The 27,603-nt window shown below is 35.5% G+C and overlaps 1 protein-coding gene across 2 annotated transcripts in view; it reads right to left on the bottom strand.

The window, feature by feature from the left end:
• Positions 1-27,603, bottom strand: part of Mdga2 (MAM domain containing glycosylphosphatidylinositol anchor 2) — a 715,797-nt gene that overhangs the window by 193,345 nt on the left and 494,849 nt on the right. For both annotated transcript variants that reach the window (XM_013012262.1, XM_013012263.1), the window contains exon 6: positions 6,356-6,625. In XM_013012262.1, coding sequence (XP_012867716.1) covers positions 6,356-6,625 — 270 coding nt within the window. The remainder of the gene's footprint in view (positions 1-6,355; positions 6,626-27,603) is intronic.

The raw sequence follows: 27,603 nt of genomic DNA, 5'->3' as shown, positions 1-27,603 counted from the left end.
TGAGTTGCCATTCACCAAAGCAGTTTATAAATACAATGAGTTCTGGTAACGTCACCATTCTCACCATCTCTCCATGCCCACACCTTCCCTTGCTTGTCTTATTTCCCCTGTTCTTTCTACTCAGCAAATTCTCTCCCCTTGACCCCACCCCTGACAAGTACTAGCTTCCTAGTGTTTATGAAACAAGTCAATTTATGAAAGAAATTCATTCGCTTAGTGTGTTTATTGTGCATCTATCATATATTGGGTGATGTTCTAGACTACATGCATATAACATAGAATCAGATAACAGAAGGTTTATCTGTCCCTTCAGCATAAGAGGGACAAAAAAACAACTGTAACCCTCTGTACAGTATGTTCACAAAAAATAAAAAACAAAAAAAACAAATGCATGAAAAAATAATTTTAGATAGTTAAGTTATAAGAAAAAACCACAAAACACAGTATTGGAAATAAAAGTGGCTTTTTTACCTAAAGCAGTTAGGAAAAATGTTTCAGAAGAGAGTTTGAAAATTCACATTTCATTTAGAAGCAACATAACAAGCATATAGAAGCAGCAGCAGCATTATCATATAGGAAAGTCTCTGGATTCTTTCCTGTACAGAATTTGAATACACTAGTGTCTTCGGCAAGCCACCCCTCTGTGGCTGCATGCTTCCATTCTTCCACAAACCTCCCTTTGCCAGCCTGTGGTTTGTCCACATCTTTCTGTTCTATTTCCTTTGCCTCCTTATTTTCTCTGCAAAACTATACAGAAGTGGCCAATTACATTCACAGCATGATTTCCTTGCTGCTTTGAAGTTTCCTCCACCAAATAAATTACTTTGTCCATCTTAAGTTTGTCCTTCCTTGTACAAAATCTTGGGATGGGGACATAGTGCATCTAGATTTTTTTGGGCTGGTGTATAACAAGGATGGCTGTTCTCCAATTAACAAGAAAATCCTAATTTATATCCAAAATCTGTAACCTAGTTATATCTTCAGTCTTCAACAGAATCACTTTAATATTCCACTGAATATATTTTAAAGTTTCTTCAGCCTGCCCCTCCAATCTCTTCCAACTGCTACTCAGAAATCAGTTCCTCTGCATCTTTCAAGAGAGTTTCAGTTTCAGATTTCTGGATGAGTCTGATTTTTATCACCATAATAAAAATACCCAAGATGTCTAAGGAGAAAAAGGTATTTAGCTTACAGTTTTGAAGGTACCATGGCACGGTTATCTCAAAAGTGCAGTTCTGGAGAGGATTCCATGAGAAGAGAAGAGTGCCAAATGTCAGGGTACATGTTTGAGCAAGAAGACATATCTCATGCCCCCCAAAATTAGGCTGAATAGGAAGAGTTAGACATGGCCTCCATAATCTCTTCCTAAAACCATCTACTAACAGCTTTGCTGAAAGCTTCGGAGGATTAATCTATAGTGGGGTCATAACAGGATAAGTGTTGGTAAATGATGGGAACTCATGGTGAGGAGGAAATGGAAGCGGGTGGATGTTTTCAGGAATTCCCCTAGGGGCTGCAATCCTGATTGCGTTTACTCTTCGTGCTTGCTGTTCATCGTGAAATGAGCTACTTTGTTCTACTACCTCCTCGCAGACAGTATGTGATGCTTTACCATAGGCTTGGAGCAATACAACCAAGTAAGCATGAATGAAAACCAGTGAAACTATGAACTGACATAAACTTTTCCTTTTCAGAGTTGGTGAAAACTTCTTTGGGTTTCCTTTGTGGAAAATTATGAGATGCAACTTTATCCAAGCCCTACATGAAGGAATTCACTTATCTATTTTCTCTCATGGATAAACATTGAGCATGTCTCCATGAGATCTATTGGTGCTTTGAAATGTTTCTAATGCATGGTGCCCAAATCTTATCTGTCAGGAAAACACATGTGGCAAAAGTGCAGAGGTGGCCTCTGGACTATGAGACCTATTCTCACAGTGCTTCTTGGTGAGTAAGACAGACTAATACCCTGCTTTAAAAATGCTTTGTATATTGGGGCTGGGAAGGTGGCTCAGTGGTAGAGGGCTTGCCTTGCATGCATGAGGCCATGGGTTCGATTCCTCAGCACCACATAAGCAAAAAGAAAAAAAGCTGGAAGTGGTGCCGTGGCTCAAGTGGTAGAGCGCTAACCTTGAGCTGAGGAACAGCGCCCAGGCCCAGAGTTCAGGCCCCACGACCGGATCCCCTCCCCCCAAAAATGTTTTGTATAGAGAAGACTCCATGCCCCAACCCCAAGCCAAGAAACTTAGTATCAAGCCATGTAGATAGGAAGGTGAACAGCAAAGATGAAGACAGAAAAATGTACCATGCACTAGTTCCCTTTGCCAATCCAGGTTCTAACCCCAAACTTGTTGAGTCTGGGGAGGCAAGAACATTTTATACTGAGCCAGAATTAGAATTTTACTACTATTTTGGGTTCAATGTGTATTTGTAATTTTATGGACCATAGGCAGTCAAAAGGGCCACAATACAGTAAAATCTAGTCATGCTTTTGTCATGTGATTTACTAAACAGTACAATTTAATCATAACAGAAGGAAACTCTGGGCATGTCTCAATACAGTAAGTAAACAACAATAAGACTGTCAAATAAAAATGAAATAACATATCATAAGGCTTTGAAAACAGCTCAGGCCAAACTCCATGTAATTTTAATGTAATATTACTTTTAGACAGACTGGGAAATTTCTTCACTACTGATTCAGTAGGAATATCACTGTCATTTCTTAAAGGATCTCATGCAAAAGCATTGTAGTAATACTTATAAATGGAAGGGGAAATAAAGGAGGAGGCAACAATGTTTGATAAGAAATGTACTCATTACCTTGCTCATGTAATCGTAACCCCTCTGTATGGTATTTTCACAATAAAAATAAATGTTCTACCCATATTAGTAAACCATAAGAGAATCATATTCAGTTTAAGTTTTATCTCCACAGAGTCATACATCTATACATATTCATGGATATATGTATACATATAAAATTAATATGCAGTGCACAATTACAGTTTATTTCAACTTTTCAATATGTCAAAGGGGGATTCTGGACATATTTCTAAAGTCTCATTCTTATGTGAAGAATTTCTCTGACTCTGCACATAGACATTCATGAATTGAAATGGTAACTCTGTGTATAAAGTACACTTGTTTTGAAACTTGGATTCTGATTTCATTACAGAAACAAGCCTGCCATTCTGTACTTATTGTATGCATGCTATATCACCCAAGGTACTGCAGGCATTACATATTTCAGAAGACTGAAATAATTTATTTGATACAGTGAAAGGAAAGCCATTTCTCTGGACTGAATTTCTTACCCTGAGAAATCAGGTATCTCACATAATTGCAGTAGCTTTCCTCTCCTCAGTTTAGCCAAGACTATTTCTATATTCAGCAAAATTACATACCGATTCGACTTGATGAGTTATGCGAATGCTTCTGCTAAGAGGTCCCACTAGTAATATAATAAGATTATGCAAATATGCACTTCTGACAAATTAAAAACATAAAAAGAAATTATGGTTCAGGGAAATACATTTTTAGGGCTTTATTTATTTCAGGTCATTTGTGTTAAAGTTGGAAACTTTACAAGGTAAGTACACAGATGGAGGCTGTAGGCAGGAAAGGGAGGAGTAAGTCATCCTGGGAGCATGTGTTGCTGGGCACTGAGCTGGTCTTTATGGAAGGTATCTGAGCAATACACACATTCTCTGCTACACATTTTCTAACAGCTTATGGATTCAATGTTGAAAAGGGTTTTGTCTGATTATGTTGACTAGATATAGCACATTTTCCCCTAGAGGGCTCCTATCTTTAACAAAACAATAGAATGAAAGTTTTATTATTGGATCAATGGCACTTAAGTGTAGATGTTGCAGTGGTTTATCTAATCTCAGGCTTAACAAATTTTGATAGATTATTACACCGCTCCTTGGGAAAGCAAGTCATTTTAAAAGCAAAGAAAACTACCAAACACTGGTGACCGTGTACTTTCTTTTTCTGTTTCATCTTTTCTTTTATAATTTGGAATAGGAATACAGAATCTGGCTCCTCACAGAGTCCAGGCTTAGAAGAAGTTTTACTTCATTGATACTTATTTTCAAAACTGGAAGGTTAGTTTCTTCCACTTGAGAACTTTATCTTTTTATTTATCTTACATATCATTATTTATATATGCATCTCCCTTACAGAAAGGTATGCTCTTTTGAGGGAAGTATACAGTCCCTGATCTATGGAATTAGCTTCACTTATTGACTCTATTATCATGTGTAATTTATTCATTTAAAATTTCTTAAATAATTGAAATAAAGATCACATTTTGTTGGTTATGAATCTTTTAAAAATCTTATTTTCTACATTATTCTACATTTAGGAAGTTTCTCATTGCTTCTATCAGACATATTAACAAGGTCGTAGTGATATAACTTAGAAGACAATCTCAGAACTGATGTATCTCTAAAAATCTTAGTTTTAAGTATTTTTGTCATGGATTTGAACTCAGGGTTTTATGCTTGTTAGGCAGGTACTCTACCACTTGAGCAAGACCTCTAACCTTTTTTGTTCTGTTCTGTTTGTTTCTGATACTGAATCTTGCTGTCCTTCCCACTTCCTGGTTGGTTTGGACAAGATTCTCCTGTTTATACTTCTTGCTGTACCAGGAATGACAGGTACATCCTATCATATATCTAGCTTTTCTGTTGAAATGGAAATCTTGATTGACAGAAATGTATTCACAGGGGCTGGTCTGGAATTGTGATTTTCCCAATGTCAGCCTCCCAAGTAACAGAGATAACAGGTGCCTGCCAGAGTGCCCAACTGATCTGTTGAAATGAGATCCAGGAAACATTTAATCCTCATCTTGCCTTGAATTGTGATCATCTTGATCTCCAGCTCCCTGGAATTATAAATTATCCTTTATGACCTAAAGGACAATATTGTAGACAAAAGGCTGTTTACCAAAGAATTTGGATGAAGACTGATTAAAACATTGGCTCTGGATATGGATAATTCCATGTATTTCACTTTTATTTACATTTCACATATGCCAAAATATGATGCAGAGCTTAGAAAAGATAAATAAGTATCATGCCCCTATATGAGAAAACATTGTGGCAACTTAATTGTGGGTGTGTTTTGTTTTAAAGAAATGGATAAAATGGTGGTATATGTTGCAATTATTAAATATCAGGAGGTCCACAATTTGGTAGCTGAGAGGGCACTAATCATGATGTCTTGATAAACACGATAATACTTTGCAATATTTTGAATGTAGTATGTCATGGTTAAGTAATAGATTTGTAGTCATTTGGATGATGACAAATAATGATAGTCACTAAAATCATGTCTTTTTTCACAAACCACATATGCTAATCTTGAAATCAATTATGTTTTGCTTCCTTCATAAACTGCTGTCATGAGTAATATTCAGGTTCATCATTAAGCATTCACCAGAGCACACTTAACCTCAGAAGTGTTAGATTCAAGTGTCTGCCTCCACCCCAACTCAAGACCAGATAAAATAAGACAGAAAGGTGCACAGAGTGTCTTATATGTTCTCCTGGCCTCTCTACTACATCTTCCCATGGAGAAGAATAACATTTCTTCTTTAGTACCAGCTAGAACAGCCATATGATGCTAAATTAGTGACACACATTTTATTTCATCGCCTTCAATAGGATTTGCCTTTTCTTTTCTGATTTTCTAGTGTCATTCTTCAGTATTGGTATGTCACAATCTCAATTCTGAGCAAAAGTCCCTAGCTATTCCTTATTACAATCAGTCAAAAATGACAATGAGTTCTCTTTTTCAAGTGTTAATATGTCATTTATGCTTGCTGAACACCAAATGCTACCAATGTTTTATTTTCACTCCATGAAAAAGGAAACATTCAGTAACTGGATAAATGGATCATTAGATAATTCAGTATTAGGAAGATTGAGAAATACTAAATAGATTACAATAGTGTGATGCTAATTGTAATAATAGATTCAATAAAGGCTTATGAAACAGAATTCCTAAATTTAGGGTATTTCTCAACTGTTACATACTCTGTGTAACACTGTTGTACATTTTATGCTATACTTTCTTCTTAATCTATATTAGATAGTAAAATAATTTAACTTATCATGAAGAGTAGGTTATAAAAGCAAACATACAGCAATATCACCTGGATTTAGGATTTTAAAGTACCATTTATTATTAGACAATATCTCATTATTTCAAAGCAGTCTTTCCTTCTCTTACAGACATAGGTAATACTTGGGAAAATAATTTCAGATCAAACTAGGTCAGTGATTGCCTTTTGATATACTGGGTAACCCAATATTTGTGAAGCAATGTCTCAAGATAAACTTACCTCTCACAATAATGTTGGTGGACTTTTTTGCAGGGTTTCCCACGTTATTATTGGCAAGGCAGCTGTAGGTACCAGCATCATCTGAGGTGATAGCGGGTATAGTCAGAGTCCCTCCATTCAAAACAATCTTTTCAGGAAGAGTCCCAAAGGACCTGACCCAGGTAAGGGAAGGTGCAGGCTCTCCTCCCGTTGTAACACACACTAATGTTATGGCCTCTCCAGGATTCACAACTATAGGGTCATCCACCAGGAGTTTAATTGACGGAGAGGCTAAAAGACATAAACAGAGACATGTGTCTGTTTAGATACGCAGCAACTGGAAGTCAATACCATGTTTTATACGCTGTTCCTCCATCCACACAATGAAAATTAAAAGTGAGAAATAATCTTCATCAAAAGCAGACTGTGCTGCTCAAATCTAAGCAAGATGTGATAGTTTTTGTACTGAGCAAAATGACATAAACACAGAATTGTGTGGGGAATTTTACAATGAAAATGGGAATCCAAGTCTTTCCATTTCCTAAAAAATGGAGCAATGTCATTCTTTCTAATGGAGGCAAAGAATTCCATTGTGTATATATACCACATTTTCTTGATCCATTCATCTACTGAGGGGCATCTGGGTTGGTTCCATATCTTAGCTATGGTAAATAAAGCTGCAAGTGAAGTAAGCCAGGCCCAAAGAACCATAGGTCCCATGGTTTCCCTTATTTGCAATAACTAGTATATGTCTGAGACAGCAGAAACAGTCAGATAAGTTGATGTAAGGCAAAATGAACCCCAAGAGAAGGACTCAAATGGTTTTTCTTTCTTGCTATTGTTTCTATCATATTTATAAGATGATTTCTTTGTTGCTTTGTATGGCCCTCCTCCACAGTATAACCCCTGTTTTCACTGTATTTGATGTTGGTTTAATTTGTGGAGGGGAAAGGAAAAATAAATTGTTTAAATAGGGATACAGGTGGACCCAATGCAGCAATGTGACATACAAGACGTCATGTTGAAAAATGAACTTTACAACTTTGGGGGGGTGGGGAGGAGCGGAGTGCAGGAGTGGGGAAAGGGAGATGGAAGGGAAAAGGAGGAGGCAACAATGCTTGATAAGAAGGTATATGTACACAATGTCAGAAAGAATGACATTGCCTCATTTGTTAGGAAATGGCAAGACTTGGAAAAAATTATATTAAGTGAACTAAGCCAGGCCCAAAGAAACATAGGTCCTATGGTTTCTCTTATTTGCAATAACTATTATATGTCTGAGTCAAGCAGAAAAGGTCAGATAAGTTGATGTTAGGGAAATGAACCCCAAGATACTTATTCAAATGTTTTTTTTCTTTCATGCAATTGTTTCTAACATATTTCTTTGTTGCTTTCTAACACTTGATTGTTTCTAACATATTTCTTTGCTGCTTTATATGTCCCTCCCCCACTGTATAATCCCTGCCTTCACTGTATTTGATGTTGGTATAATTTGTGGAGGGGAAGGGAAAAAACAAATTGTTTAAACAGAGATACAGGTGGACCCATTGCAACAATGCAACGTAGAAGACATAATATTGAAAAGTGAACATTACTACTTTGGTCGGGTGGGGAGGAGAATCAGGTAGGGGGGAGGAAGGGGTATGGGAAGGATTGGGAAGGAGAAACAAAGGAGGAGGCAACAATGCTTGATAAGGGATGTACTCATTATCTTGCCCATGTAATTGTAACCCCTGTGTATGGTATTTCCACAATAAAAGAAAAAGAAAAGATAAGAAATGTAGTCATTACCTTGCTCATGTAATTGTAACCCCTCTGTATAGTATTTTCACAATTTAAAAAATTGCAAAATAAAAAAGAGAATTCAGTTGATTAGAGTTTTAAACCAAATTTTCAGTTCTTTTTATACTGTTATAGCTCCCATGGATATTGTCTTTCCCTGTAAACACTACAGCTATTTTAGTCCTTGTACTTTTCTGGTGAAGATAGTTATTTAACTTTTTAATTTTACAACCTGAATTAAAACAAGTAACTGATAAGCACAAATTATCCATCTTTTACCATGCAGTAGGTCTGATGTTTTGTTCATGAAAGGAATATCCAAACTGCCTAATTCAATGCAGTCCCTAAGTACATTAAGTTCTCCAATCAGAAAAAATGAGGTGGTTGAGTTCTCATAATCAGGGTTTGGCATGAAATATTTCTGAATGTTTGAACTCAGATGTCAGTATAAAGCATTTATTCTGATTTTATTTATGGATAAATTATTTGTGCATTCACTAGGGGAGAGTCGGGAAAAATACCTTTGCTCAATAGAGATTTTCTGAGGTTTCTATTTTAAGTGTTTGATTCCTTATTAAATGCATGCTTATCTGCATTTTTTATCCTGAGTGAATACCAAGTTGTAATTTTCGCTAGACAGACATCATAACCTACAGTAATGGTAGGCATTTTAGGTGTGGCAGGGTTGTTTAGGAGCCCTGGTAGGAGTGGTTTGGTTGCTGTGTGTTTGAGCTCTCAGTGTATTATTTAGAAATAAAACAAATGCACAGATAATTTATCCGTAAATAAAATCAGAATAAATGCCTTATGCTAACATCTGAGTTCAAACATTCAGAAATATTAGAGCTGCATCATTTGAAATCAATTCATATCAGAAATATTTAAACTGCTCAGTAGCATGGTGTGACATATTTAGACCTATTTTCAGCTTAGATTTCAAGCTCAAAATTAAGGATTAACTCCTTATGTGGCTCAATAAAATCTTTTATTTTTACTTTTTTTTTTAAAGCCTGAGGTAAGAAGAGAATAATTCCACATTACAGTTTCACAAAACAGACATGGAATGTGCCTGTGATGTTTCTGAATATATTGGTGCATGTTGACTCCTGTAACATCATTTGACAAAATATAGAAGTTTTCAAAAAGTTGTAATATTATTCCTTCTGATATATAATAAATAACTATGATAAACCTCATACATATATAAGATGAAAAGCAAAGTGTCTTTGAGAGCAAATTATTAAATTGATATATGATTTTTCTAATTAAATATCTGAAAACAGTTAATACACTTAACTATTATTATCACCATCAAGATGTAAATGAAAATTTTCTTGAGTTAAATAACACAATTCATAAAAATATGTAACTGAAATAGAATTCTCACGATTTGACATGCTTAACTTGTCATATATCATATTTTAATTCTACTAAAAGGCAGAAGAAATAGAGTAATTAATAGCATGTATTTTGATTATAGAAACACACAAAGTGGCATTTAATCAACAAATACTTTTCCCCATGACTGGCTTATACAAGAAAGAGTTGTTATCTGTAGGATATTATTTTTTTTAAAGTTTCAAAGCTCAAAATGTAACATATATATGCATATATAACATATTTATGCATATATATTACACATTTATAAAGGAGTTAGCTCTTTCAACTACCACACATTAGACATTTACATTCATAGTCTTATTACTAATGTTACATTTGCAAATCTGAAGTGAAAGCTATATAGTACAACTTAGTTTTGATGGAGATAAAATTTATTATATCTAATTTTCCTTGAAATTAAAAATGGCCTGTGAACATCAAGTGGATACCAATTTCAAGACCTTAAGAATATTTATATACTTTTTATTTTATTTATTGATTTAGACATTTATTTTAAAACAAAGAAAAATGGAGACTACACATTATCTAGGAAGCAGAAATGCGATTGGCAGGCAGAATATTTCTGTCTATATCTTTCTTTTTTATTTTTTTCTTCCATGAATTTTATTGTCATTATAAACATTTTTGCATTAAAACTTTTTATTTTGAGGGCTGGGAAAGTGGCTCAGTGGTAGAGTGCTTGCCTTGCATGCATGAGGCCCTGGGTTCGATTCCTCAGCACCACATAAGCAAAAAGAAAAAAAGCTGAAGTGGCACCGTGGCTCAAGTGGTAGAGCGCTAGCCTTGAGCTGAAGAGCTGAGGGACAGCACCTAGGCCCAGAGTTCAGGCCCCACAACCAGGCCCCCCAAATCCTTTTTATTTTGAAATTCCAAGTTAAAAGTTCAAATCATCAATTTTTTCCTACTATCTTACTTTTGCTTTTAAAAACTATAAAGATTTGAAGATGGGTGTGGTAGCTCCTGCCTATAAATCACAAGTATTCAACAGGCAGAGATTGGAGGAATAATACATTAAAGCCAGGCTGCACAAAATGTAAAGAGATTTTTCCCATCTCAATAAAATATCTGTACCGACATGCCAAAACTAAACCAAGATGAGTTAAACCATCATAATAGGCCCATATCAAGCATTAAAATAGAAACAGCAATAAGAGACCTCCAATCTAAGAAAAACCCAGGACCAGATGATTTTACAGCGGAATTCTACAAGGCCTTCAAAGCAGAACTCACACCAATACTCCTTCAGCTCTTCAATGAAATTGAAAAGGAAAGTTCACTACCAAATTCATTCTATGAAGCTTAATAACCCTCATCCCAAAACCAGGCAGAAACTCATCAAAGAAAGAGAACTATAGACTCATATCTTTGATGAACGTTGATGCAAAATTTCTCAACCAAATTTTGGCCAATCGACTTCAACAATTCATCCAAAAAATCATACACCACGATCAAACAGGATTCATTTCAGGGATGCAAAGCTGGTTCAATATATGCAAATCAATTAACATAATTCATTATATCAATAAGAGCAAGGATAAGAACCACATGGTTATCTCAATAGATGCAGAAAAAGCATTTGATAAGATCCAACACCCCTTTATGATGAAGGTTCTGGAAAAATTAGGAATCCTCAATACAATAAAGGCTGTATATGACAAACCTACAGCCAGTATATACTCAATGGTAAAAAACTAAAGCCATTTCCTCTAAACTCAGGAATGAGACAATGATGTCCACTCTCCCCACTGCTCTTCAATGTCGTATTAGAATGCCTAGCTACAGCAATAAGACAAGATGCAAACACAAAGGGGATCCAAATAGGAAAAGAAGAAGTAAAACTCTCCCTCTTTGCAGATGACACAATCTTGTATTTAAAGAACCCCATGGACTCTGCCTCCAAATTACTCAAGCTGATTCAAAACTTTGGCAAAGTAACAAGGTATAAAATTAACCCTCAAAAATCAATGGCTTTTCCGTATGCCAACAATGAGAAACGTGTGACTGAAATCAGGAAAGCAACTCCATTCGGAATTGCCCCACAAAAAAATAAAATACCTAGGAATTAACTTAACCAAAGAAGTGAAGGACCTCTATGATGAAAACTCTAAAAACCTAAAAAAAGAAATCAAAACAGAACTTAGAAAGTGGCAAAAACTCCCATGCTCCTGGATTGGAAAGATTAACTTCTTGAAAATGGCAATACTTCCCAAGGCTATCTACCAATTCAATGTGATACCTATCAATATTCCAACCTCGTTCTTCAAGGAACTAGAAGAGGCAATCCAAAAATTCATATGGAACAATAAAAGACCCCGAATAGCAAAAGTGATCTTTAACAGAAAGAACAGTGCTAGAAGAATATCAATACCAAATTTCAAACTCTACTACAAAGCCATAGTAATCAAAACAGCTTGGTACTGGCACAAGAACAGACCCCAGGACCAATGGATTAGGATTGAAAACCCAGAAATGAACCTAAAGACCTATAGCCATCTAATCTTTGATAAGGGAGCTAAAAATTAGAATGGAAGAAAGACAGCCTCTTCAGTAAATGGTGCTGGCAAAATAGGTTAATCACTTGTAGAAAACTAAAGCTAGACCCTTAAATATCACCCTTCACCAGAATCAACTCCAAATGGATCAAAGACCTTGGAGTCAAAGCAGACCCTCTGAAAACATTACAGGATGGAGTAGGAGAAACCCTAGGTCTTCATGGCACAGGCTGAAATTTTCTTAACAGAGACCCAGAAACACAACAAATCAAAGAAAGTTTGGACAAATGGGATTGCATGAAATTGCAGAGCTTCTGCATGGCAAAGGACATAGCTAGCAAGATCAATAGAAAGCCCACGGATTGGGAGAAGATGTTCACTATCCATACAACAGACAAGGGTCTCCTATCTAAAATACACCTGTAACTTAAAAAATTAAATCCCCGAAAACAAATCTTTAAAGTAGCAACTGTCCAATAAATAAGTGGCTTACAGACTTAAAGAGAAACTTCTCTGAAGAGGAAAGAATGATGGCCAATAGACACATGAAGAAATGCTCAAACTCTCTAGCCACAAAAGAAATGCAAATCAAAACAACAGTGAGATACCACCTAACCCTATAATCAATAATTCTAATAACAACAGATGCTGGAGGGGATGTCGACAGAAGGGAATACTACTGCATTGTTGGTGGAGTGTAAACTTGTTCAACCACTTTGGAAAGCAGTATGGAGGTTCCTCAAAAGACTCCACATACAGCTCCCCTATGACCTAGCAATCCCACTTTTGGGCATTTATCCAAATGATCACAAAGAAGACCACACTAAATCTACCAGCACAACTATATTTATTGCAGCATTATTTACCATAGCTTAGATATGGAACCACCCAGATGCCCCTCAGTAGATGAATGGATCAAGAAAATATGGTATATATACACAATGGAATTCTCTGCCTCCATCAGAAAGAATGACATTTGCCCCATTTGTTAGGAAATGAAAAGACTTGGAAAAAAATTATATTAAGTGAAGTAAGCCAGTCCCAAAGAAACATAGGCCCCATGGTTTCCTTCATTTGCAATAACTAATATATGTCTGAGTCAAGCAGAAAAGATCAGATAAGTTGATCTTAGGGGAATGAACCCTAAGATAAGGACTCAAATGGTTTTGTTTTGTTTTGTTTTTCTTTCATGTGATTGTTTCTAACACATTTATAAGATTATTTCTTTGTTGCTTTGTATATCCCTCCCCAATGTTATAACCCCTGCTTTCACTGTATTTGATGTTGGTATAATTTATGGAGAGGAAGGGAAAAAGCAACTCATTTAACTAGGGACACAGGTGGACCCATTGCAACAATGAGATGTACAAGTCAGTTTGTCGAAAAATGAACTTTACAACTTTGGTGGGGGGTAGGGGGAGAATCGGTGGGGGGACTGGGGAGTATGGGAAGGGATAGGAAAAGGAAACGAAGAGGAGGCAACAATGCTTGATAAGAAATGTACTTGTTTTCTTGCCCATGTAATTGTAATTCCTCTGTACGGTATTCTCACAATAAAAAATAAAATAAAAACAAAAAAGTAAACTAAAATGTCTGAACATGTGGTGCATATCTCCCATCCCAACTACGTTGGACCCATAGATAGGTATGAGGTTTTAATACAGACTAGTTTCATTTATTTTTTAAATATTTTTATTGTAAAAATACTGTACAGAGGGTTACAGATACAGGAGCAAGGTAATGAGTACATTTCCTATCGAGTATTGTTAACTCCTCCTTTGTTTTTCTCCTACCCTCCCTTCCTTCCTACCTACACAACTACAAAAATGAGATCCTATTTGAAAAATAATTAAATCAAAAAGAGCTCAGGATATGGCTCAAGTGGTAGAGGACTTACCAATCAAGTGTGTTTCCCTGAGAATAAAGAATACTTTTAAGTAGTAACGTACATAATGTCCCAAAGAGAAAGACAGGAGCATAGGAAGAATTTAAATATGGAATTGTATTATAGATTAGTAACAATATTTTAAAGAGGATATTTCAGAAGGACTGAGTCATTTGTTGATTTAGGGGCACAGACTGAGTAGTGATTAACTTCTGATTTAGTTTCGCGTTCATAACCCTCCTAATTTCTCTTTCACATCACACTGTGGAATATTTCCCAGGCCACTGCTGCAGCTCTTACTTGGAATGACTGTGTTTGGTGAAATATCATGTCAGAATGAAGTGGTCAGTGCACACATCCTGGGGAAAGCACTGGGTTCAAATCTTGATTCCGTCATAGGATATCCATGTGAACTCAGACAGGTTCTTTTACATCTGAGGCCCTCTCTTACACATTATTGAATGGAAGAAAGTGCAACTTCATATTGACATGATGATTTAGCTTGTGTATTGGTCTCATAATAGGATATAGTACAAAACAGGTAATGAACAAGTGTTTTCTATTGTCATTGGTTTTACTACAGTCTTTGTAGGCTGGTTTAGGGCTTCATAAATATTTACTAAAGTAAACTGATGAATGAGAAAATGAATAACATATGAAAATACACAATTCTATAATAAAACTCAAATAAGGGAAACTATGGCACCTATGTTTCTTCAGATCTGGCTTACTTCACTTAATATGATTTTTCCAAGTCTTCATTTCCTAACAAATGGGGCAGTGTCATTCTTTGTGATGGAAGCATAGAATTCATATATATATAAAATGTGATATATTTCTCTATATATAGAGTTTTTCTTGATCCATTCATCTACTGAGGTGTAACTGGGTTGGTTCCATATCTTAGCTATGGTCAATAATGCTGTGATATTATTTGCAATAATTAGTATATGTCTAGGATAATCTTATCAGATGAGCAGAATAGCTCAACATATGACCATATAAGATGATGCTGAGCAAAATAAACTCCAAGACATGGACACAGAGGTTTTTCTTTGTTGTTGTTGTTTCTAATGTACTATGTGGAGGTTTTTTGTTTCCTTTGTATGTTCTTCCCCCTATGGTATATTCCCTGTGGTCACTGTACTTGATTCTGTTATCCTGGTATTGTATATATGTTTATTTGTATTAGGGTAGGGAAGAAGAAGAACAGAATGCTGAGACAAAGGACATGGGGGGAACCAATTCAACAATGACACACAAGACAACATGTTGGAAATGATCTGTACAAATTTGGGGAGAGTTGAGTGGAGGGAAAGTAGGAGAAAAAATGAAGAAATGGTAACAAGTTTGACAAGAAATGTATTTATTACCTTACTCACGTAACTATAACCACTCTATACATCCCCTTGACAGTAAAAAAAGATAAAAATAAATAAATTGCAATCATTCTGATTACATAATATGGGATTTTTATAGATGATTTTGACCTAAAAATTGTATACATTTTACATGCAATGTCTAAATACACAGACATCATGAAGAAACATAATTAACTGTTTATTAATTTGATTTTACAAACATAGGTGTGTAAATTGAAACTGTTTTTCAAAAAGAATATGACCTTTTAGGTAAACAAAAGTAAACAGGTACAGAATGACAAATCCTCAAGTTCTGAATGCTGTGTCTCACATGAAGGAAAGGAGATGAGTGTATAAAAGAAAAGATGAGATAGCGGTGCGTGCAGGCTACCGAGAGTGGGCGATATGGACAGAGGTTGGCTAATGCATTTCAAAGGAAGCTGGATGGAAGGAGCAAGTTTTATAGAGGAAGCATTTTTGTAGAATAGCACTGAGAGGTGTCCATAGTTCACAGCAACTTCGTGCACATCTTACGAACAACTAGGAGAGAGACGCTTAAGGCTCCTAGTACTTCTATTTATCTAAAGGAAAATGCTGATCACTCTGATTTGATCACTACATATTATAGAACAAAGAGAATGAACACAGCACCTGATAAATATAGACACTTAACTGTTTTAAATAAAAATGGAAAATAGAAAAGATTGAAATACATAAGTGAATCAAATGAAATGAAGCATTTATATTAATAAAGTGTTGTTTATTTAAACACATTTTATAGTTATTACCAACAGGCAGGTCTAATCATACAAAAAACATTTCCAACCGAGACAACAGGAAAAGATGATGTCCATGCACATAGAGCTTTCACATGACTAAGGTGCTTGTCAGAAATTCAGACTGATAATCTACCATTCAAATGCATACCATTTTAAGAAACATAATTAAATACTTGGAATGATGGTAGGCAGGTTGCCATAGCAGTTGTCATAGAAATGGACGTTCCAAGGCCAGCATCTCAGCCTTCTAGAAAATTATTTTCTCCAAGGTTAGAACACTACATAGACAGGTGGCTACCTGGACACAAACTCTCCACCCCCTCCCAGGGACCATGTTAAATGTTTGGCCAAGCTTGTGTTATTCTTTAGAAAAGTCCTGAGAATGTTAGGAGATTGTGCCTATTTGGAGAGATCAGGTCACTGGGGGCATGGCCTTAGGAGCACTTTCTTGATTTTGATTTTGCCTCTTTTCTTGGCCTCCCTGATAGTGTGAATTGCTCTATTGGGGCATGGTATCTCTGCCATGGTGCTCAGAAATTCTGAGCTGAAAAGAATCATTCAATAAAACGTCTGACCCACACAAAGAGACATACAATAGATACGTAGGTAGTCAAATATTATTGGTCCTGAGAAGTACCTGAGAAGATAGGATGTCAGGAAAGAAAGAAGAAAGAGATGAGGAAAAGGAGACAAGGAAAGAAAGGCCATTTTTTCTATTGTCTACACCTAAACTCTTAACAGAACTTCAAGACCTACAATATAGAAAGTATATCTTGAAACAGGAAGTTTTTGCCATGTCCCTTTCAGTGTTGTTGTTGTTTCTAAAAAATAAATAAAAATCTTCTTTTACCAGACCCCACATACTTGTGTTGCTCCAAAAGAAGGGTAATTAGCAACTTGACTCACACAAAATCCCTATGGTGTGGATATTGAAGTGTGCACAGAGGACCCATGTGTTCTTCATTTGATGTTACTGACAATGTAGACAAGGAAGTAAGCTGCACATTGATAGAGCGAGAGTGCTAGGATTATAACAGCCAAGGTAATTGACATGAGAGTGTCTTCAGACACCAAAAGATTTATACCAGGATGTGGTTGGGGCTCAATGATAGAGGACTTGTCAAGCTTTTGTGGGGGCCTGAATTCTATACGCAGCCGGTCATTCCATTACCACGTGATGGTACAACATAGCCTTTTCTCCAAGTTAAAAAAGATGGGAGCTCCCAATTTCCTGAGATAAAGCTTCTGAAGTTAAAATAGAATACAGGGTTGGAAGGAAAGGTTGATTATGAATAATGAGATTTGTTTCAAATTTGAGTTTCTTTCAAATTTCAGTAGTTAAGTCTTGCACAAGACAGTCTGGTTTAGTTTAGAGTGAGTTAAAATTCAGCCAGTAAAGGCAAGAAACGTGTTTTGGTAGAGATCAATGTCTTCAAAGGTGTTTTGTTTTTGTTTTTGAAACTGTTAACCTATCTTCATAGGTTAACATGAAGACAAACTGGATTTTTAAATTCTAAAACAAGAAGGCAATGAGAGTCTCTGTATTTTTATAGACTTTCATCCTTTCTTCTAAGTATCTTGCGTGTTTAATCTGAAATGGAATCAATTTTCTAACAGGACTGCTGAAATTGTCATGATGCTGTTAACTATATAACCCAACCATTCCTTCAAATAAGACAGGTGTCTTTGAATAGAAGTAACCAGAGTATTTTGAAAGGAAGCTAAAACCTCAAGAGAAACAGAATATAAGAAGTTTGGCCTAGTTCAGTAGCATCCACATAATTTGAATCTCTTCTAAGTTGATCTTGACATGCCAGCTTTTTGTGGTGTGGATCAGAGGAATCACTGGTGGACATGAGAAGGGATAGACAGGAATAGGAAGGATGTCAGGATATAGGCAGTTAGAAGGACATTATTTATATGCAAAATCTAAATTAGCTGTTGGGAATCCTCTGATGCACCAAATATAATACATCTCAGAACTGTACTTCTGGGAGGCAGGAAGAGTACTAGGGCATCTACTCAGCAACATCTTTCTCTCAGTGGGCATTTCATTTCCCACGTCACCTTCTAGCTACATCCAGAGGAAAATGTCAGAAGTAGGTACCATATGAAATCTGCAGGAACCTTCAAAACAACTGAAGAAGAAGCAGCAGGATGGGAAGATTGTTTGACAGTGTTTACATGTCAACTGAATGATCAATAATTTTCCATGCAGAGGCAATGAGAAAATGCTACAAAAGAGCAAGAAGTAGAAGCATCTTTATCAATCAGGAATCAGGTGCCAAATGAAATGAGCACAATATGAATGAAAGAGAACCCTGACAAAAATGTTCAGTGAACTTTCCATTTCTTCCCCATAAAGTATTTTTTTGTTTTAAAACTATGGAACATAGAATAGATGCTGAAATTTCAAAACCATTTTATATTTAGAGAACCAGGTTTAAATTATGCTTTCAGCTTTGAAGAATAGAAACAGTACCTGCGAGAGAGCTAGTCATTTCACTACAATAATTATAGGACTGCATTTTCATATATTTCATCAAAATTCATTTTAAACTTGCATTTCATGTTACCTATACAGCCATGAACACTTTACAATATAAAAATGAGAGAATATATCAGAAGTTGATTTGAAAACTTAAGATAATCTATCCATTTATGTGCAGTCATTATTCAAATATTACAATTCACATACTCACTGGTTCTTATGAAGCCCAATGTAAGAATATATCGTACTCAAAGGTTCTGTCTAAAATTATATTCTGGGATATGGAAATATCTGAAATAATACTCATGACTAGTTTTCAACATAGGAGCAAAACTTTGCTACATATCTTTTTCATGATTTCAATACTCTTTTTTCTGGAGAAGGTCAAGAAGGCAGATTGTGTTCTTTCCTGGAAAATTCAATGAAATGTCCAAGAAGAGAACTATTTCATATGACCATAGATCTAAAACCAGTGATTTCCTACATGGGATGGTTGAGTTCTATGGATAGAGTAGTATCAGTAGCATTGCTTGTTCTCCTAGAGAAAACAAACTACCTATCCATGTATTTAGTAAGTATTTATAGGCTGTCTGCTATGCATCAGACACTGTGATAGGCACTTGTGATGTATCAGTGAACAAGACAACTGAAGATTTACTGCACTCAGGAGCTGGCAGATATCAGGAAGTGAATGAGACCTCTCCATGTGACTCATATTGTCTTATGTAACCCCATACCTTCACATCACCTGTGTGTTCCCTGAAGTCATATATGTTGATGATCCCGTATCAGATGCTTGGACTCTCAGAATACATAAAATCAGAGAATTGACAAATAGTCTATTCTTCAGTAAAATGAGACTTTAAAAATTTTAACAAGTGGCACATTTGAATCTTGGCTCTTTGAACAAAATTTTTAAAAAATATTAAAAAGCTAGAATTGAATCATGTGTTCTAGTTGAGAAAAACTCAATAAAGTCAAAAGATTATCACTGTAAATAAACGATGCCAATAGCAGGTAGTGAACAAACACCTAATGACCTAAACAATTTTTGCGAACCTTGGAAAAACACAGTGTTACACACATATCCCTCACTTGTTTAATGATCCCATATTAGTTCTTCTTCAGCCATTAATTTTGGTAGACTTAGTCTCACTGAACTTTCAAGAAATGATGTATTCATTTGCTGGTCCAGAATTCCAGATGGTCACTACTCATGAAGGGAAGCAAGCTATCAGTTTTCCTTAAGTAATCTTTTGATTTATCAAATTTTCTTGTTCTTCATGGAAAACAGAAAAATTATAAAGGTAGGACTTGATTGCATGAGTTGGCTATTTTGTTGCCTGGAATTCTCTTTTTGGTGCTGTGTCCCTTAGGACACAAGTTGTCGAATAATGTTTCATGTTCACATATAAATACCAATCCACACAGATTTCTGTTTTTTTTTTCTTGGCTAATTGATTTGCTTTCTCCTTTTTATGAACAGAGTTGATTATATGACTATGTTATTAAAACATTAACTCTAGCCATTTACTGTGAGATATTTAAGAAGAAGACACTGGAACAAAAAAAGGAGTGTCAATTATCATTTTTTTCACAAACAGCAGTCAGAATGAGTTACATTATCATTTTTGTATCACCAGGACTGGCAAAAAATTAGATTTTAATAAATACTGCTGAATAAATGTGTGCAGTCTTTGAAAATTATATTATATCATAAGATGTGGTTATCATAATCATGTAATTGCAAGACCTGAATGGTTAAGACTAGAGGATCTTGAGTTCAAGGCCAGCCTGAGTTACAACAGTGAGTCACTGTCTCACAAAACAAATTTTCAACATCATCAAAATCATCACCATCAAAATCATCATCATCAATATTAAATAAAAAGTAAATAAAACTTGAGGACAAAATCCCCACCTAAATATTCTTTCTTATCATGCATGTGACCTTCCTCCAAAAATAAGAGCAAACCAAAATAGTGTGAAAGCATACAACGGTAGAGTCAGGATTTCATGAGCCACTTATTGACAAATATTAACCATGAAGACCCTCAATTTTTCATTGCTGAAGACTGTAAAGGATTCCTCTATGAAAATTGCTGAACTACTCACAAAAATTAAACATTTAAACTCCTTTGTACTTAAATCCGATAGGAAAACACTATTAAGAAACAATGAGCCAAAATGTGTCTCTGAAAACAAAATAAAGGAAACCTGAATATTTTTAGAAGATATAGTATGTAGACTATTCAAATTAGACTTTGGGTGTTTTGCTGTTTTGTTTTTGTTTGTCACCTGTGAGGCTTAAACTTGGGGCCTGGATGCTATCTCTGAGCTCTTTTTTTAATATATTTATGGTAAAAATACTGTACAGAGGGGTTACAGTTACATGAGCAAGGTCATGAGTACCTTTCCTATCAAGCATTGTTACCTCCTCCTTTGTTTTTCCCCTACCATCCCTTCAATCCCACCTCCACAACTACATTCCCCTCCTTCCCACCCCCAGCACCTAAATTGCTAAATTTGTTTTTCAACATAGTGTCTTGTACATCTTATTACAATGGATCAACCTGTATCCCTATTTAAGCATTTTGTTTTTTCCCTTCCCCTCCCCAAGCTAGAGAAGTGTATATATAAGATGCAGGGTACTGACATCAAATACAGTAAAAACAGCAGTTACACCATGGGGGATGAACATACAAGGAAACAAAAAACATCACATGGTACATTATAAATATGTTAGGAACAATAGCAAGAAAGACAAAACCACTTGTGTCACTATCTTGGGGTTCATTTTGCTTAACATCATCTTATTTTCTGAAGGCTCTACCACTTTGAAAATCATAGCTCCACTTCCAGTTTTTCAGTGGTTAATTGGAGATAAGAGTCTCTCAGGAACTTTTCTACCCCAGCTGGCTTGGAACTGTAACCCTTACTCTTAGCCTCTTGAGTAAGCAAGATTATAAACGTGTGCCACTGACCCCTCAGTTTCAAACTAAATTGAACTTATCAGTTGAGATTTGAGACTTTTTTTTTCCCCTTTGGGTACTGAGGTTTGAACTCTTGGTCTGGGCATTGTCCTTAAGCTTTTGCACTCAGTGCTAGGGCTCGACTACTTGATCCACAGCTCCATTTCTGGCATTTTCTGTGATTAACTGGTGATAAGAGTCTCATAGACTTTACTGCCCCTGCTGGCTTCAAATGATGATTCTTAGATCTCAGCCTCCTGAGTAGCTAGGATTATAGGCGAGAGTCACAGGTGCCTGTCTCTGAAACTTTTTCTAAGAGTGATAAAACAATAGAATAGAAAAAAAAATGAGGCACCACCTCTGATACCATCTGTATTTTTTTCTTAAAACTTTGGACTTGGTGAAAAGGTACTCTTAATATTGGTTAAAAATTTTGTTTTATAAAGATCACTTTTAATTTTCATTACCAATTTTTGAAACACTTCGTTTCAATGTTATATTTTGAGCTATTTTATGATCCTATAATTTCTTTTCATAGTAATGTTGGGTAAGGTTTGCCTTTTTATAACTAATTTTGGAAAATAATATTGAACAGCTTTATTGCTGGTGGCCCTCAGTTGTTCATGTACTCAGCAAGGAAATTAGTTAATTTCTTTTTTTGGGGGGGGGTCCAGTCAGTGGACCTGAACTCTGGGTCTGCGCGCTGTCCCTCAGTTCTTCAGCTCAAGGCTAGCGCTCTACCACTTGAGCCACAGCGCCACTTCCAGCTTTTTTCTTTTTGCTTATGTGGTGCTGAGGAATCGAACCCAGAGCCTCATGCATGCAAGGCAAGCAATCTACTGCTGAGCCACCTTCCCAGCCCAGTTAGATAATTTCTAAAGGACCACCTAGAGCAAATTTCACTGACAATTAGGAAAACTCCTGGGATACAACTCTTCATGTTTAGGTCCCTCAGATGTCTAAATTGGTCTCATGATATAGCAGAGATAAAAATCACATCAGAAACTTAATTAGCCTGGTCAGTGATATCTACAAAGTAAACTGACTGCAAACAGATGTACCTGTCTTATTTTAAGAAAATTCTAATTTAGCTTATGTTCTTTAGGCAAAGGAGAAGCTGTGATGCAGGCCACGTGAGAGATCAGAATAAAACAAACAAAATTTCTGTTTCCATGGAGTTGGCAATTAGATTGAGAAAATTATTGCCCTTAACATATAGGAGATATTCTCCAAAATTTTGTATTTGTTATCCCTTTTACTTGTATGAAGTAGGGCTTTCAGGAAGCGTAGAGGAAGTGGAAATGTTGGCAAGATGTTGGTAAAAATGATACAAGTTTCAGCTAGACAAGAATAATTCATTGTAGAGAACTATTCTACATTATGTGACTAGGGTTAATTGCATCCTTTAAAGATGCTAAGATAGTAAGTTTAAAATCTTCTTGCCACAAAAATAATAACTAAATATTAGCTAGACTTCATTATTCTTCAATGCAACCACACTCCAAACTAGGATTCTGTACAAGATAAAATAAAATAAAATAATTGTATCTGTCAGTTAAAATGAAAAATATTCAATTAAATATTGTTAATGTACTGTGTTTTCTTGATGCTTTTGTGTGTTCTTCCCTATGGTTTATCCCCTGTTGTCACTGTATTTGAATTTGGTACCCTGGTATTTTATATATGTTCTTCTGAATTAGGGAAGATGAACAACAGAATGGTGAGACAAAGAATAAGAGGAGAACCAGCGCAACAGTGATATTCACAAGACAATATGTTGGAAGTGATCCTAACAACTTGTGGGGGGATTGGGGACTGAGGGAAAGTAGGAGAAAAATGAGGTAGGTGAGTAACAAGTTCAACAAGAAATGTACTTATTACCTTACTTATGTAACTGTAATCCCCTAATATCTAACCTGGACAATAAATAATACTTATAAAAGCAAGAAATAGAACTAAAAAAAAAAGAAAAAAGAAAGATTTTATGGAGATATTAGTACTCTCATATTCACTGCAACAAGTATAATACACCCAAGTGTACATCAACAGATAAACTGAGAGCATGTACCTAAAATAGAGTCTCTTATTCTGTCTTAAATGTAATGAGATATGGCACTGCCTGAGGCCATGGATGGAGTTGGAGAACATAATAGTAAGTGAAATAATCCAGCCCCAACAAGACAAATGCTGTATGATTTCACTTCTCTTAAGTACCCGACAGCTAAAAAACTGAGAGAAAATGGGAAAGTGTGACACTGTTCAAAAAGAAATGTACTCATAACCTGACTTATATAATTGTAACTGCTCTGTACATCACCTTGACAATAAAATTTAAAATAAAAAATATTTGTAGAGTCAAAATGTATAGTGTTGATTACTGGAGGCAGGGGGATAGAAAATTAGAGAACCACTAATCAATGGTATAAAATTTCAATTAAGCAAGATGATAGGCTATATATAGTGATTAATGGTGCATTATATACTTAAAAATTTGGTAACTATAGATCCTGTATCCAACAATAATGTATTATATTTGCTTAATTGATTTAGTGAATATAAATTTCTACTATAAACAATAAAATTAAATATATTTTAATCTTAACTAAAAAATAAATAAACCAAACACAGGGGATGATTCCAAGTGGTGTGTGTGGCTACAGCCATTTTAGTGGAGTGGATTACAAAGCAATGAAACTCTGCTTAACCATGAAGAATGTGACAACTTTAAAACATAAACTTTGGAGCTGGTTTTGCTAAAGTATCAGGTAGACTGAATATAAACAATGTTGCTTAATTGTGCATCGATACCCATATCATTGCCACATTCTGGATAATTGTGGCAACTTAATAAAAGAGCTGCCCTGTCACTGACATAAATGACACAGTCATAGACTTAGTTACAGGAAGTAACTAAACTGCAGAAAATGAATACTGACTGGGCACCAGTGGCTCATGCCTGTAATCTTAGCTACTTAGGAGGCTGAGATCTGAGGATCAAAGTCAGCCCTGGCAGGAAAGTCCATGAGACTCTTATCTCTAATTAACCACCAGGAAACCAGAAGTGGTGTTATGGCTCAAGTGGTAGAGTGCTTGCCTTCAGCTAAGGAGCTCAGGGACAGTGCCCAGGCCCAGAGTTCAAGCCCCAAGACCAACAACAAGAGAGAGACAGACAGACAGACAGACAGACAGACAGACAGACAGAGAAAGAGAGAGATGAAATACTGCTTAATGAAATACTGCTTAAAATAAAATTGTATTAAAATAGTTAATGCTGTTTTAAAATGAAAAAGAAATCACTCAATCAGTTCTTAATGAACTTCCATTCTGTATATAATAAACGTACATATAGAATGTCCTCTTAAGATAACTTTCATAAAGCTATTGAAAATACAGCTTTCACATTCTATTCCTGACCCTATTGATTTCAATTTTTATAAAAACCACATTTCCAATGCTTTCTTGATTAATGAGCTACTAAAATATCTGACCAAAACAAATATGTATCATTTTTACAATATAAACTTTTTTCAAGTTCATATTATTCATATATATGTTGATTTGTAGTATCTGTACATATACAAGAGAGCTTTTGTAAACATGTATCCATATTTAGTTTTCTTCAAACACTCTGTATTTAACCAGCAGACTGCTGCATTTTGATGTTCCTTGAAAAGTACAAGCATATCCTTTTTTCCCTCAATGTGAAATAGGTATTTAAATTTGCAATTAGTTACAATGAATTTGAAGCATTCTCTTATCTATTCTTTACTATATGAAACTGCTCATTTTCACAATTTCAAAACTATAAGATGTTTTCAGTAAATTCAAGCAAATCATATTGCTAAGTTTTCTAAAAAGACAGAATACTACCACATAATGCTTTATCTACTTGACTAGAAATTGTACATTACTCATGGTTGGAAAAATTTTTTTCTAATATGTACTTCTGAGAAATATCTGTTTGGCTCTCCTGCCCATTTATTAACCAAGCTATTGATTCTTTGGAGATTTCATTTTTTGAGCTCCATGCATATTCTGTTTATTAGTTCCTCATTAGATATATAGCTGGCACAGATCTCTCAATCTGTTGGGCTTTCTTTTTCATTAGAAACTGTATCCTTTGCTGTACCCTCAAATGTAGATAATAGACTCAAAATACAACCTCCTATACAGAGGCGCGCATGCACACACACACACACACACACACACACACACACACAAATACAATTTAGTTGACTGAAGTATATTATATGCAGGAGTGAAACTCCAGGGTAAACCTTTTCTGAATAAGTAACAGTTCAACCAAAGGAATATCAGAATGTTGAAATGAGATTGTGTGGAGAGATAATGGGAGTGGGTTAATGAGTGAAATAGGTCAAGCCAGGATATTCAATGTACATATGTGATTAAGGAAGTGGGAAATGTGAGATCCCTAAGGAGGGAGCCAGCAGTGTGGATGGTGGAGAAAGATGGAAGGGGCAACTGATCCAGCAGCATTGGACATTTAGATGAATGTACTTAACCGTAACCCCTTAGTATAACCATTGAAGATCTGAAAATAACAATGGATAAAATGTCTTTTACCCAATTGAAACAGTTTGCCCATGTGGCAAACTAGGAATTTCAATATTGAATTCACACAAATGCTAAAGCTATAAATTTCTCAAATTCCATTCTTACTCTTCTTGATCACTTTTATTCTCTTTCAAATCAATGGAAAAAAAAGTCCACAAGTTCTTATTTCACATCTTGTCCATCAGAAATCAGTACAGGTCACTTTATTGTAGATTCACTGGAGTATATGTGATTGAATAATGCAGTCAATAAAAACATTCAAGTAGTACAATACAACAGCACAAGCCGAGTGACTAAAGAAGCTGACCGAAAGTAATGCTATTCAAAACACAAAGGCATGCTACGAAACAATTGGGCATACCTATTTTCTGAAGCATTACAGCAGCAAGCTGAATATGGACTTACCAAAAAATAAATAACACAGCTTTTAGAATAGACTTTGCAGGAGTCAGAAATTGAGGGAACAGTTAAAATCATGTGATGCTCTGGAAATAGTTGATGCAACATTAAACCAGAAATACATGTTGCCCTGGACATACAATCAAAAAATTGACATTAATTTATCTCTGATGGTCTGCTTCTCCATTAGTTCCAAACCTATCCACCTTCCTCATTCCTTGCAGAAGCTACAGATATGCTCTGGGTTCTCTAACCCCCAAACAGGAACTTGTACTTGGAATCTCATGTTCAAATTATATTAAAATCCTCACAAGAACCGATGCAGCTCTTTTGAACTGGATTTTTGTGGCATAACACAGTGCCAATGGGCTACATTCCTCATATATCTTATGATGTAACACTCTGCAGATTTTTGAAAAGGCCATTATTTTGGCTTAAAGATTCAACACAAACATGTGCAAATCCTCATATCAGAATATAAGGAAGTAAACATACTTGTGTGGCCTACTCAAAGGAAAGCTGGTGGAAAACCTAGTCATTAAAAGGAAAAAATATATTCTCTAATTAAGATTGGTGAAATAATAAATATTATTTCCAATGTAAACTTTTAATAATTTTATATTTACTGCAATTTTTCAGGTTGCTTCATTTAAAGAACTGATAAAAATGGTTAGATTATTCCATGATGGAAAAAATATTGCACATTAAAAGCTTTAAAAATCCAACAAAATAAAAATAATAAATATTCTCATTTTAGTAAACAATATTAGCAATATAATTTTAATAAAAATAAGGCCAGGCACCTATAATCCTAGCTACTCAGGACGCTGAGCTCTGAGAATCACGGTTCAAAGCCAGCCTGGGCAGGAAAGACCGTGAGACTCCTATCTCCAATAAGCCACCAGAAAACTGGAAGTGGAGCTGTAGCTCAAGTGGTAGAGTGCTTCCCTTGAGCTGAAGAGCTGAGGGACAGTACCTAGGCCCAGAGTTCAAGCCCCTTGACCGACAAAAAATAATAATAATAAAAATATAATGCTTAATTCTGCAGTTATTGACAAAAACTGAATTTAGCCAAGATTTAAGTTTTCTGCTAGAAAATATAGGTTTTTTAATTCTATCACTGATACTCTCC

This window comes from Dipodomys ordii, unplaced genomic scaffold (genome assembly GCF_000151885.1).
Source record: "Dipodomys ordii isolate 6190 unplaced genomic scaffold, Dord_2.0 Scaffold16, whole genome shotgun sequence".
Classification (NCBI taxonomy): Eukaryota; Metazoa; Chordata; class Mammalia; order Rodentia; family Heteromyidae; genus Dipodomys; species Dipodomys ordii.
The sequence above is the reverse complement of the archived record's forward strand: the minus strand, read 5'-3'. Positions and strand labels throughout refer to the sequence as shown.